Source organism: Myotis nattereri, assembly GCF_964212035.1.
Source record: "Myotis nattereri genome assembly, chromosome: 2".
In the NCBI taxonomy this organism is placed as follows: Eukaryota; Metazoa; Chordata; class Mammalia; order Chiroptera; family Vespertilionidae; genus Myotis; species Myotis nattereri.
In genome coordinates this window covers 94,857,179-94,871,557 of record NC_138076.1, presented here as the reverse complement: position 1 = coordinate 94,871,557, position 14,379 = coordinate 94,857,179, and the positions used below count along the sequence as shown (strand labels likewise).

Genomic DNA, 14,379 nt, shown 5'->3' with positions numbered 1-14,379 from the left:
AAAAAAAAAGGACTTGATGTGATACTGCCATTTTCTCCGCCTTCAGTCTCTGAGTCTTTTGCAGAGCTCCCGACAACATTCTACTGGGACAGAGCATTTGGCAGTTCACAATCTCTTTGGTTGCAGGCATCACTATGAGGACCCAGAAAAGAACTTGCCATTTTCAGTGGAAAGCAAGTTACTAGTTATAATCACTACATATTTTGAATCTGGATTTGCTGCACCTTTCTTTATAGTAAGACACTAACTACTTAAGAAATAAAGTGTTTTAGTTGATCCATAAAACAGATATAAAGAGGAGCAGTTTAAAAGGTGCAGTCTCTTTGAAAAATGGATCAGACTGTTGAACTCAACATACTTGATGTGCTTGTAAATAAACCTATGGCATGAAAAATCTATACATATAAAAGCCTAAGTGACCAGAACGCCAGAATGACTGAACCAGCCAGTCGCTATGACATGCACTGACACCAGGGGCAGACGTTCAATGCAGGAGCTGCCCCCTGGTGGTCAGTGTGCTCCCATAGTCAACCTCCCTGGTCCCTTCCCCCGGAAGGCCCTGATCAGCCCTGATGACTGGCCAGGCCTAGGGACCCCACCCATGCATGAATTTTGTGCACTGTGCCTCCACTAAATAAATAAAATAAAATAAACAACATTATATTGTTAATGTTGATTATCTCTGGGTGGTGGTGTTATTGGTCATTTTATTTTATTCTTCTCTGTGTATTTTCTTCAATTAATAAGTATAATATGATCAGAAAAAAATATAGCATGAAATATTAAAGCTTGACTTATTGTTCTTTATAGCTAAAGGATTATATAGAGCAATATAACATCTATACTAATAAAAGGGTAATATGCTAATTAGACCAGATAGACCAGACATCTTCCAGACATCTGGAACTCCTTCCAGACAAAGCCACAGTGGCTGTGAGGGCCGAACGAGGGCACACAGCAACGGTGGCCAGCAGTGGCAGCAGCAGCAGGGTGATGGGGGCAGTGCCTTCCCCTGATAGTCCTGGTTGCCTACCACAGAGGTGGTGGAAGAGGCCTCGGTGCAGTCCTGGGGTCCCGGTCCCGGCACCATGGCCCCTGCTTCCCCAGAGGCCACAGTGCAGTCCAGGGTCCTGGGGTCCCGGTCCCAGTGCCGCAGCCCCATCTTCTGCAGAGGCGGTGGGAGAGGGGGCTGCGCAATCCCAGAGCCTCTGCAGAGGCTGGAAAGGGTGTGACCACAGTGCCTCAACCTCCCACAGCCCCTCTCCCAGCCTGCCTGGCCCCAGATCACGCCCCCACCAGTAGGTCGGGAGGAGGGCCAGTGCTAAGAAGCAGTGAGCCAGCCTCTGATTGAGCCACACTCTCCCCCTCCCCCTGCCCCTGCTCAGCCAGAAGCCAGGCTCATGGCTGGTGAGCACAGCGGAGGTGGCGTGAGCCTCTCCTGCCTCCACGGCAGGCAGGCAGTAAGGAGCAAGAGGTCCTGGACTGTGAGAGCCCCGACTGCGAGAGGGATGTCTGAGTTCCAGCTTAAGCCCAATCCCCAGCGAGTCCTGGACTGTGAGAGGGCACAGGCCAGGCTGAGCACGCCCCCCACCCCCAGCCCAGTGCACAAATTTCATCCACTGGGCCTCTAGTCTATAATAATAAAAGGGTAATATACTAATTAGACCGGACGTCTTACGGACATCCTTCCCGACAAAGCTGGGGTTGGAGGAAAGCCAGCCCAGGTCCCGGGGATCTGCCCACGGCTGAAGGAGGGAAGCACCCTGGGTCCCAGGTGCTGGAAGGAAGCTGGTACCAGCAGCCAGGGGAAGGAAGGCCTACTCTTGCATGAATTTTTGTGCATCAGGCCTCTAGTATAAATATAAGAAACTATATATTATGTGTACTCAAAATATATTATATATTAGTATATATGTATTCTAATTAATACTAGTAGCCCGGTGCACGAAATTCGTGCACTGGGGTGGGGGGGGGGCGAAAGGGGCCCCTCAGTCTGACCTTCACCCTCTCCAATCTGAGACCCCTCAGGGAATGTCCAACTACCTGTTTGTGCCCACACTTTTAACAGATAACAGCTCCATTGTTGTTTCTTTCTTATGCTTAAAACCATTGGAATTAGTAGGCATTCAAAGTGTGTATACATTTTGGGGGGACACTCTGTATATCTCTACTCAGTGGTGAAAGAAACCAACAGCAGGTTTGGAACCCCCAGACAGGGAACCTCGCTCATTCCCCACATGTCTCCTCACTTCACTTTCCACCTTCGTGGGCAGCAGGAGAATCAACATTTTCTCTCATTAATTCGGAAAAGTAGGTCCTGTCACCTGCTGCCTGGAAGAAGTGCGCTAGGCCCCAAGCAAGTGAGACTCAGTCAGGGCAGCCTTCGCTCATAGGTGCTGGAACCCAAAGTGCAAATTCCTCCTCTACAGTCGCCCCGACTATCTCACTGTTTCACTGAGAGGACGGAATTCCTCTCCGCCTCTAGGTTCTTGATCTTGAACGCTGACCGAAGGCACCTCAGCGAGGGCCGCCCGCGCCAACCAGGTATGTCTGTCTGCACCTGCTCCTGCCTCAGCACCTGCATTAACCCCCTAGAGGTGATCTCGTAGCTGCACTGGCCTCCGTGGGAACAGGGCATCACCACTCCACCCTCTCACTGTCATCTCACAGGCGCCCACCCTCAGCACCCAGAACACCCAGACACTCTCCAAAGGACGTGAGCACATCAGAGGGGATGTGTGCACATCCTGTGGGGGTGTTAGGCATGCCGGGTTGATGGAAGTGTGGTGGAGAGGCGGGGGGAACTTGTGCACGCCTTGGTTTGCAACTGTTGCAGACGTGGGAGGGTGACAGTGTGCTGGGGGATGTTTGCACGCCAGGTGGGGATGTGCACACTGGAGGCCTCTGGCTTTGCAGATCCACAAACCCCTGTGGTGCGGCCAGGAGGACGTCAGTCTGGCCCGCCACAGTGGCTGTCCCTGTGATCCTGCACCTTCTGGGCCAGGAGGCGGATCTTGGGCAACCACTCCTGGGCACTGATGGCCTGCAGGCGCTACTTCAGCTCAGTCTGCAGGCTCCACTTGGCGCGCTCACAGCTGTCACCACCGCCATGTGGGGAGTACAGGCCGCCCTCCACTGGCCTGCCTCCCCTGTCCAGAGGCTCTCTGCACTGCTCACCTGCCCAGAGTGACTGGGGCTGCGTGGAAGCCAGGCGTCCTGCCCTGCCCAAGGCCGGCCGATCCACCCCTGTGCGAGCTGCTGCCCCACCAGGAAGGGTCACGGATCCGGGTCCTGGGACAGCAGACAGCCTCCTGCGCTGCCCCCTGCCCGGCAGGGTCACAGATCTGGTCCCGGACAGGACCACGGACAGCCTTGCCCGCTGCCGCCCGCCTTCAGTATGCAAATTAGCCACCATCTTGTTGCTTCAGGGTGGGGGTCCCCACTGGGGTGCCTGGCCAGCCTGGATGAGGGGATGATGGCTGTTTGCATCTGGTCACACACCCTTCAGGGTGGGGGTCCCCACTGGGGTGCCTGGACAGTCTGGGTGAGGGGCTGAGGGCTGTTTTCAGGCTGGCGGGTGACTGAAGCTCCCAACCGCTCCTTTTTTTCTTTTTATTCTTTTTTTTTTTTTTTTTTTTTAGTTAAGGTATTACAAATGTGTCCTCATCCCCCCATTAACCCCCAACCTCCCTCCCACCCCCCACCCTGCACACTCACGATCCCATCCCCCTGTTGTCCATGTCCATTGTTTGGCTTATATACATGTATACAAGTCCTTCCGTTGATCTCTTCCCCTTACCCCCGCCCTCCCCTACTTTCCTTCTGGGGATTGATAGCCTGATCGCTGTTTCTCAGTCTTTGGATCTGTCCCTTTTCATCAGTCTATGTTGTTCTCTATAATCCACAAATGAGTGAGATCATGTGGTATTTATCTTTCCCTGACTGGCTTATTTCACTTAGCATAATGCTCTCCAGTTCCATCCATGCTGTTGCAAAAGGCAAGAGTTCCTTTTTTTTTCTACTGCAGCATAGTATTTTATTGTGTATATGTACCACAGTTTTCTAATCCACTCATCTGCTGATGGGTACTTAGGCTGTTTCCAAATCTTAGCTATGGTGAATTGTGCTGCTATGAACATATGGGTGCATATATCCTTTCTGATTGGCGTTTCTGGTTTCTTGGGATATATTCCTAGTAGTGGGATCACTGGGTCAAATGGGAGTTCCATTTTTAGTTTTTTGAGGTAGCTCCATACTGTTCTCCACAGTGGCTGCACCAGTCTGCATTCCCACCAGCAGTGCAGAAGGGTTCCTTTTTCTCCACATCCTCTCCAACACTTGTTGTTTGTTGATTTGTTGATGATAGCCATTCTGACAGGTGTGAGATGATAATGCATTGTCGTTTTGATTTGCATCTCTAGTATAATTAGTGACTTTGAGCATGTTTTCATATGTCTTTCGGCCTTCTGTATGTCCTCTTTCGAAAAGTGTCTATCTAGGTCCGTTTCCCATTTTTTGATTGGATTGTTTATCTTCCTTTTGTTAAGTTTCATGAGATCCCTGTAAATGTTGGAAATTAAACCCTTATCGGTGGTATCATTTGCAAATATGTTCTCTCATGTAGTGGGTCTTCTTGTTGTTTTGTTGATGGTTTCCTTTGCTGTGCAAAAGCTTTTTATTTTGATGTAGTCCCATTTGTTTATTTTCTCTTTAGTTTCCATTGCCCTAGGAGCATTATCAGAGGAGAAATTCCTTTGGCATATGTTTGCGATTTCGCTGCCTGTGGATTCCTCTAGTATTTTTATGGTTTCCCGTCTTACGTTTAAGTCTTTTATCCATTTTGAGTTTATTTTTGTGTATGGTGTGAGTTGGTGGTCTATTTTCATCTTTTTGCATGTATCTGTTCAATTTTCCCAACACCATTTATTGAAGAGACTGTCTTGACTCCTTTGTATGCTCTTGCCTCCTTTGTCAAATATTAATTGGGCATAGTGGTTTGGGTCGATTTCTGGGATCTCTATTCTATTCCATCTTGTGCCAATAACAAGCTGTTTTAAGAACAGTGGCTTTGTAATACAGTTTGATATCTGGTATTGAGATCCCACCTACTTTGTTCTTCTTTCTCAGGATTGCTGCAGCTATTCGGGGTCTTTTTTTTATTCCAGATGAATTTTTGGAACGTTCGTTCTAGATTTGTGAAATATGCCGTTGGTAATTTAATGGGGATTGCATTGAATCTATAGATTGCTTTGGGTAGTATGGACATTTTGCTGATGTTGATTCTACCAATCCATGGACACGGTATATTCTTCCATCTGTTTATGTCTTCCTCTATCTCTTTTTTCAGTGTCCTGTAGTTTTTGGCATATAAGTCTTTTACCTCCTTAGTTAAGTTTATTCCTAGGTATTTTAATTTTTTTGGTGCAATGGTAAATGGGATTGCTTTTGTAGTTTCACTTTCTGTAAGTTCACTATTGGTGTAAATAAATGCCATGGATTTCTTAGCATTAATTTTGTATCCTGCTACATTGCCGAATTCACTTATTAAGTCTAATAATTTTTTGATGGAGTCTTTAGGGTTCTCTATGTACAGTATCATGTCATCTGCAAATAAGGACAGTTTTACTTCTTCTTTTCCAATCTGGATGCCTTTTATTTCTTCTTCTTGTCTGACCGCAATGGCTAGCACTTCCAGTACTATGTTGAACAGGAGTGGTGAGGGGGGTATCCCTGTCTTGTTCCTGTTTGTAGGGGGAATGGTTTTAGTTTTTGTCCTATGATTATGATGTTGGCTGTGGGTTTGTTATATATGGCTTTTATTATGTTGAGGTATGATCCCTCAATTCCTATCTTGCTGAGAGTTTTTATCAAGAAAGGGTGTTTGATTTTGTCAAATGCTTTTTCCGCATCAATTGATATGACTATGTGGTTTTTTCCTCTCAATTTGTTTATGTGATGTATCACATTTATTGATTTGTGGATATTGTACCATCCTTGCATCCCTGGGATAAATCCTACTTGGTCATGTTGTATGATCTTTTTGATGTACTGCTGGATCCGATTTGCTAGGATTTTGTTGAGGATTTTGGCATCTATGTTCATGAGGGATATTGGCCTATAATTCTCTTTCATTGTATTGTCTTTATCTGGTTTTGGTATTAGGGTGATGCTGGCTTCATAGAATGAACTTGGAAGTGTTCCTTCCTCTTGGATTTTTTGTAGTAGTCTGAGGAGGATAGGTTTTAGTTCTTCCTTGAATGTTTGGTAAAACTCCCCTGTGAAGCCGTCTGGTCCTGGGCTTTTGATGCTGGAAGCTTTTTGATGACTGCTTCAATTTCTTCACCTTCTATGACCATCACTGGAGCTGAGAGTTGGCTTTAGCTCTGAGGCCCGGCTGCAGCTCTGAGACCTCGGCTGCTGAAAGCAGGGATCTGGGTTTGTTTGGATTCTATAATTGAAACACTGTTGCGATCCTGCTGTCTGAAGCCCGGCTGGCCGAAAGCAGGTTTCTGGGTTTTGTTTAACTTCTATAATTGCAACATTGTTTCTTAGAGTTGCAGCTCAGAGGCTGGGAGCGGTAGGCGGGGAACCTTGGCTTTCTCCATCACTGTAGCAAGCAAGCCTCCTGTTCGCTTCAGCTGCCTGGCTGCCAGCCGCCATCTTGGTTGACAGTTAATTTGCATATTGCCCTGATTAGCCAATGGGAAGCGTGTCGGAGCTACGGTTAATTACCACGTTTGTCTATTATTATATAGGATATAACTATATATTAGAATTAAATGTTATAATTACGTAGTATATAATATACAGTTACTATATCAAAATTAATATCTATAAGTTCAAGAGAAATTCAAATTTTCTTTGAAAGTATATATAAGCTTTTAAGCAATGTTGATATAAAGTAATTTCAAAAGAATTTTAAGTCCAAGGGAAATAATTCCAAGGGAATTTTAAATTGTCACTGAAAATGTATATTAAGCTTTTAAATAATTTTGATATAAAATCCTTTGCACGGTCACCATTATGTATCAACACTCTTGCCTTCGTGTACTCAATTCCTTAATAATCACTTTTCATTTTCTGTCTAATTCCAGGTATATCAATGCCAATCCCAGTCTTTGGACTACAGGATGATTCCAAGGTCTTTAAGGAAGGGAGTTGCTTACTCGCAGACGATAACTTTGTCCTGATCGGCTCTTTCGTGTCATTTTTCATCCCCTTAACCATCATGGTGATCACCTACTTTCTAACTATCAAGTCACTCCAGAAAGAAGCTACTTTGTGTGTGGGTGATCTTGGCACACGGGCCAAATTAGCTTCTTTCAGCTTTCTTCCTCAGAGTTCCCTGTCTTCAGAAAAGCTCTTCCAGCGGTCCATTCACAGGGAGCCAGGGGCCCATGGCAGGAGGACTATGCAGTCCATCAGCAATGAGCAAAAGGCTTGCAAGGTGCTGGGTATCGTCTTTTTTCTGTTTGTGGTCATGTGGTGCCCCTTCTTCATCACGAACATAATGGCCGTCATCTGCAAAGAGTCCTGTAACAAGGATGTCATCGGAGCCCTGCTCAATGTGTTCGTTTGGATCGGTTACCTCTCTTCAGCAGTGAACCCACTGGTGTACACCCTGTTCAACAAGACTTACAGGTCAGCCTTTTCACGGTACATTCAGTGTCAGTACAAGGAAAATAAAAAACCATTGCAGTTAATTTTAGTGAACACTATCCCAGCCTTAGCCTACAAATCTAGTCAACTCCAAAAGGGACAGAAAAAGAATTCAAAGAAAGATGCCAAAGTGACAGGTAATGATTGCACTATGATTCCTCTAGGAAAACAAAATTCAGAATATGCTCCTACAGGCAGTATCAACCCAGTGAATGAAAAGGTTAGCTGTGTGTGATAGACTAGTTGCCTTGGCAACCACGGAGCACACACTGAACAAGTTTTCACCTATCTGGAAAAAAAAAGAAAAGAAAAGATAATAGAGAGACTGGAAAAAATTAGGCGGGTTTATTAAAACCAACAATAATATCTAGATGCCTCATTTTATTCCATCAGTTAAAAGCAGGGTTAAATGCCACAAAATGTGCGCTTCAAAAATGTTCTGACAGCATTTCAAGCTGTAGTTTTATGATACTTATTTTTAACATTGTAAATGATATGTCTTTAAAATAATTAGCTTTTATTGTATAATTATAATGAGGCTACAGATAAATCTAAATTAACTTTATTTTCAAGTGGAAACCTTGCTACTATGTTGTTAATTGATGGCAGAGGTTGGTTACTTACCGCTGTGAATAAAAATAGCTATAGATAGTGAAAAGTTGATTGAATATAATGGTCTCTTACAGAACAATTCTCTTTAAAACTTACCATGATACATATTTGTAACAACAAAAATGAGGCATTAAGAACAGTGTTATGAAGTTGATATTGCTAAGATAATTAAATGAAATACTTGACATCTTTTTCATAGATGCCACTTTGAAATATTCACAAAGTTGCTGTCATCTGCTGAATTTCAGGTTAATTCTTCTCAGAAATGAAAAAGATTTTACTAGTAAAATTATTTCATAACTATTGCTGCTTTCTCTTCTACTACCTGTGTTTTACTCTGAATTTAAAATGTGGTCTTGTTTAGTGTTTGTTCTACCACCCATCCTATCAAAAGGATAATTTAACATTACCAAATACATTTCTAAAAATTGCTTCTCCTAAATGGCATCATAGAGGCGTTTAGTAACTTGCTTCTTATGACTGCATCATGCATGCTCTCTTAGAGCACTAAGTAGTGTTGATGTAACTGTCAGCACTGAGGAATAGACTCAGGTTTTTGGCTACTGACAGCAACAGTCTTAGACTTCTTTGTAAAATGCAGATGTCTTTCCTATGGGTACCCATCAATCAGGTAAACTGATGCTTTCAGGGCAATCAATCTATGTCGTGTTTCCCTCCACGTCCTGCGTGGTTCAGGGTTCGGGTCTGGAAGAGGAACCGCACACAAATGAAAGAGAAAAGACACGAGATAATTTGGAAATATTGGGGGACCAGGCGGGCAAGTCCAACTCAAGGAGAAGGACTTCCACTGTGCTCAGGCCTCACCAAGCTTTTTATAGTGAGAGGTAAACAAGGCAGTGGTTACCATAGTTACACAGTTCTTGTGAGTTTCACTTGTTTTGACCATGGTTACACTTCCTGCACTTCCTCAGCCCATTAGCTTCCCAGATAAGATCTAGGGAGTGTTATAAGGTCAAGCCTAATTATGCTAAGAGGACTGTGCCCTATAAGCTGGGACTTGTTTGTGACTTTGCCAACAGTTCAGTCCAAGGCTTAACCCTTTATCAGTTTCCCACAAATCTATATTATTTTCTGTTCAGCTTTGGTTTCACAATCATCTACCAAGTGTATACTATCTATGAGGAAATGTCCTAAATACTAAGGATATAAAAATAATTAAAATAAGATCTTTGCCTTTATTTTTTTAAATCTTTATTGTTGAAAGTATTACATATGTCCCCCTATATCCCCCATTGACCCCTTCTAGCCTGCTCCCACCCCCACCCCCACTCCCACTCCAGGCCTTCACCTCTCTTTTGTCTGTGTCCATGGGTTATGCATATATGCACATAAGTTCTTTGGTTGATCTCTTCCCGCCCACCCACCCTTCCCCGCCTTCCCTCTGAGATTCCTCAGTCTGTTACATGCTTCTGTCTCTGGATCTATTTTGCTCATCAGTTTATTTTGTTCATTAGATTCCACATATGAGTGAGATCATGTGATACTTGTCTTTCTCTGACTGGCTTATTGCACTTATAATGCTCTCCAGGTCAAAGAAAATTACCTAATTGGAATGGTCATTGTCAAAAATATTAACAGATTTATTTTGAGAATCAATTCAATTTCTTTCTTTCCTACTGGTTCAGAAAGTGGTTTGTTTCTACTCAGAGGATAGTTCTCTCAATAAGTTTCCTGATGAATATCAACCAAACACAGTAGGGGGAAAATACCACTTGAAGTCAAAATTTAATTTGGAAATATGTACTTCAACCTGGACCCAACCTGTGACTACCAAAGTTTTTAGAAAAATTTTTGTTCCACTTTCTTAAAAACTAACTCGTTTATTACTCACTGATATTGTACACCCTAGTTTTTTTTTTTTAAAAAAAAAGCAGTAATATAATATTTTCTATTGAATGAGAAATAGTTTTTTTTCTCTAAACCATTTGAAAAAAAATTATAGATTTGAAAACTAAAGAACATGAGAGGTGCCATTGTATAATTTGAAAATGCATTAGGGCTATCTGAATTAAGTCCTTATAGATATATTGAAAGGTGTTTAGTTCAAAGCTAGAAATTATAGTGAATCACTAGAACCAAGACTGCATTTGATCTAAACTACTTTAATGATTATACCATACTAACTGATAAAAATACAAGTGTTAAAGTTTCTGCTTTTACGCATTTTGCCTTAGTTTATAACTGCACATCTCATTATATATTAAAGACTACAGATTCCACCCATATACTCAATCTTGAGCAGAATGAGCATAAATACTGCCTAACAGATGCCTTTTGAATACATATATATTACAAACGTATATGTTATTCTCTCCATATGTATCTATAATTCAAGTGTATATTATAGGCAACCATGTATCTGTACACATGTGCAGACATGTTCCCATGCAGTTCACTCAATATTTATATATTTATATGGAAGAAAAGCAAGTCATTAATGAAAACACTCAGTATATGCATACGTGTGCATGTTTGTATCATGTTGATTTAAATGTGAATTCATGTTGTAATATTTCTATGACTTTCCATTGCTGTTAAAGCAGATTAAAATGTAACAAGTATCAGTTATGTAAATAAACTGGAAGCTGACCTAATTTTATGGGAAAACTGTAGCGCAATTCTATGAGGGTTGGTAAAACAATGGTCCTTCTATATAGTTGATTGATCTTAGATAAAATGGTACCTTTCGGCCGTTTGTTTAGTCTGGAGACTTTCTGACTACTAAGGCTTTTTAAATACACCACTTACCCCAGTGAAATACAGTCCTTGAATGATTAATAGATCTGTAATTAAAGAACTCTGTCCTAGTCAATACTTTAAAATAAAGTAACCAATCTTACTCTATGTTAAGTAGAATAGCAGATTCTTCTACATTTAAAAAAAGAAATTAAATGCCATAATTAGAGAAAACTCTGTTTAAGACATTCTTAATCTCTTGGCCGCAGTGCCATCTTGTGGTCATTTTTTATAGCGCTTCCGTAGACCAATGGAACTAAGTTATTGTACTGCTTTTGGCAAAGGGTGCTTCTCCCATTTGTGCATCAATGAAATGTATTTATAAAGTGTTAAATTATTCTGTGCCATATATAACAAAAAGTTGATATTATTTGTGTAATGATTTTAATCAAGTCTATTCTGAAATATTTCAAGAAAGAACGAATACTGTAATTGTAAATAAAGTATACTAAAAAATAAATGTGATTTTGTGAGTCTATAGTTGTGTCTACTGAAGACAGTTGCTCTAAACCTCCCAGGCTGGGAACTCCAAGTACCATAAACATACTCTGAGAGCACAGAGCCTGTGTTTCTGGAGCTCAGGCCCACCTGGTTGAGTTAGATTTATGGTCATGATCCAGTTTTGTTATCTTCAGCAGACAAATGCTCCATATTTGATCACATTTTCTGGATACACATAGCATAGGAACACAGATAACCAGATGCTACTATACTATACCTCAGTACATGCACACATGCCTGTGGACACATTTGTACAGGTGTACACCAATACACGCATAGCGCATTCACACACACACACACACACACACACACACACACACACACACACATTTTCACTGGAGCTAGTTTCCTAAGTCAAGAAGACACTGTATCATTGAATAAACTGGAAAGTTACCCTCATTCATCATTTAACCTTTAAATATGGGAAAATTTTATGAAATAGGAAAAGTAGGTATCTTTTCCAGGTGTTTGTTGCTCTATATGTTAAGTACCTGCCATGTCCACACATTAAGCTGTTTTCTTGCTTCACATGATGGAATCCTCACAAGACTACAAGGTAGGTATTATTACTCCCTCTTTCTCATAGATGAAGAAACAGATTCAGAGCAGTTAGTAACATGCCCAAGGCCACAACACTGGCATGTTGTGGCAAAAAAAAAAAAAAGTGGTAAAGTCAAGCCTGGGTTATCTGACTCTGAAGCTTTTAATAAATGTTTTCCCTACTCAATCCAACCAGGAGAGAAAGTACTGGGTTCAGAAACAAAAGATTCAAGCCCCCATCTTAGCTTTCCTACTCACTGGTTATATAAACTTGGGCAAGTCAGTTAATAACTCTGTGCCTCAATTTATTGTCTCTGAAGCTACTAGAACCTGTCCTGGATAACTGAAAAGTCACTTAAATGAGGTCATGGCTATGGCTGTGCTTGTTAACCTGTAATACACTCTATAAATGTTATGAATGTGTTCTTATTAAAAAGAAAAAAAACTAAGTATCTATATATTATAAGCCATCAGAGCAAAGTCTAGACAAAATTATGAGCTAGGCAATATTATTATTCAACAGCTTCTACTATTCTCTGTGCATGCCTATCATTTTTAAAACTTTTGCTGCTGCTTTTTCCTCACCACGATGCAGCGTTCCCTTTCTTGGTACTCTTTTTTTCTGATTCCATAAAAACTTATTGATATTCTCTCAAGCTTCTCCTCTCTGGTAGAACACTAATAAGTAATTCAAGCTGATAAACCATTGTCTGTGACTGAGATCCCTGTAGCTGTTCATCATAACGATAATTCAAAGGGTAAAAACCAAAGGCAAAAATTTTAGGCACCAGGAAGACAAGTGAGAAATAAATTGGGGCATAAGAAATGTTCTCCTAGTATTGTTCAAATAATCCACAGAAAAACAAGTGCCTTCAGACACTACATCATTTATATAAACTTTTAGAATTTAACATTGAATGTTAATTTACAATAATAATGATTTTGAAATAAGCATCTGTAGATTCTATTCTAAACTGAGAACATTAATAATATTACTAAGCTGTTTCTCAAGTTTTATAGTCAATGATATTTGCCCCAGTAAATATGCAATAAGACAATATGCATTTGTTAATTATTTATTATTTTTGCAGGTGCCTTGCAAAAACAAATGTTTTTCATGTTTTCCCTTAATGGTATACACACCAATCCTAGCTCTATCTTATTGTTTTGATATTTAACATCAGTATGTCCACCTGAATCAACACATTATAGGGAGTTTCCACACCCAGTTGGAACCTCAGGATTTACCTTGACCCTATTTATTGCAGCAGAAGACTGAGGCAGGAAACCTGGGTCGCGTCTGCTGCTGCTGTCTTACCCCAGACAAGTCAAAGCCTCTTCTCTCTCAAGTGTATAATAAAGGATGTAAATTCAATGATCTTTACAGAAAGTCTCTTCTAGGTCCATGCTTATCTGAATGCTAAGGAATCCAGTCAAGCTGAGGAACCAAAGCACAGTTTGATGTGGAAAGTACACTGAGTGGCCAGATTATTATGACCACCCCATCAGTACTTCGTTGGGCCACCTTTTGCCTTCAATACTGTGGCGATTCTTCTTGGCATTGACTCCACGAGATGTTGAAAGGTGATGCGAGGAATCTGACACCATGCCTGATGAGTAGCACTGTCCAGTTCTGTGAGATTTGATGGTTGTGGAACCAGCTGTCTGATGGCTCTTTTAACTTCGTCCCACAAATGCTCAATTGGATTGAGATCTGGTGATTGTGGGGGCCACCTAAGCGAGGTAAAGTCTCCCTCATGTTCTTGAAACCACTCCTGCACAATACGAGCACCGTGACATGGCACATTGTCTTGTTGGAAGAAGCCATCTCCATTGGGATATGCCATCAACATGATAGGATGAACTTGACAGCAATGATACTTAGGTATGTTGTGCTATTCAGACGTTTATAACTGTCAGGCCCTCTAGCAACTTCAAAACAAAATTATAGCTAATTTGCCTACGAATGTCAGGTGGTCATAATAATCTGGCCACTCAGTGTGTATTCTGGAACTTACAACTCACTTTCTCTTAAATTCTTTGGATGAATCTCAAATAAATGACAGCTTTTCCTTTTATATGGGAATCTTATGAGAACAAAAATTGTTAAAGACCTGAGGAGTTTCTAAGATATGAGACCAAGAGTCAGATATCAACATAAATTATCCCTACTGTAGCATTTTCCTCACAGTTGCCTTCTATTCTGCACTGTGTAGCTGCTATGAGATACTGGGTTGCTTTTCTGAACCACCCCCAGACTTTCTGAAGAACAAGTGCCCTATAACTATGTGAATTTAAGTCCCTTGAAGT

At 41.6% G+C, this 14,379-nt stretch overlaps 1 protein-coding gene across 3 annotated transcripts in view; it reads left to right on the top strand.

The window, feature by feature from the left end:
- HTR2A (5-hydroxytryptamine receptor 2A) overlaps positions 1–8,031 on the top strand; it is a 119,671-nt gene extending 111,640 nt beyond the window's left edge. For all 3 annotated transcript variants that reach the window (XM_081083021.1, XM_081083022.1, XM_081083023.1), the window contains one exon: positions 7,095–8,031. In XM_081083021.1, coding sequence (XP_080939147.1) covers positions 7,095–7,894 — 800 coding nt within the window. In that variant the 3' untranslated portion in view covers positions 7,895–8,031. The remainder of the gene's footprint in view (positions 1–7,094) is intronic.
- The last annotated feature ends 6,348 nt before the right edge of the window (positions 8,032–14,379 follow it).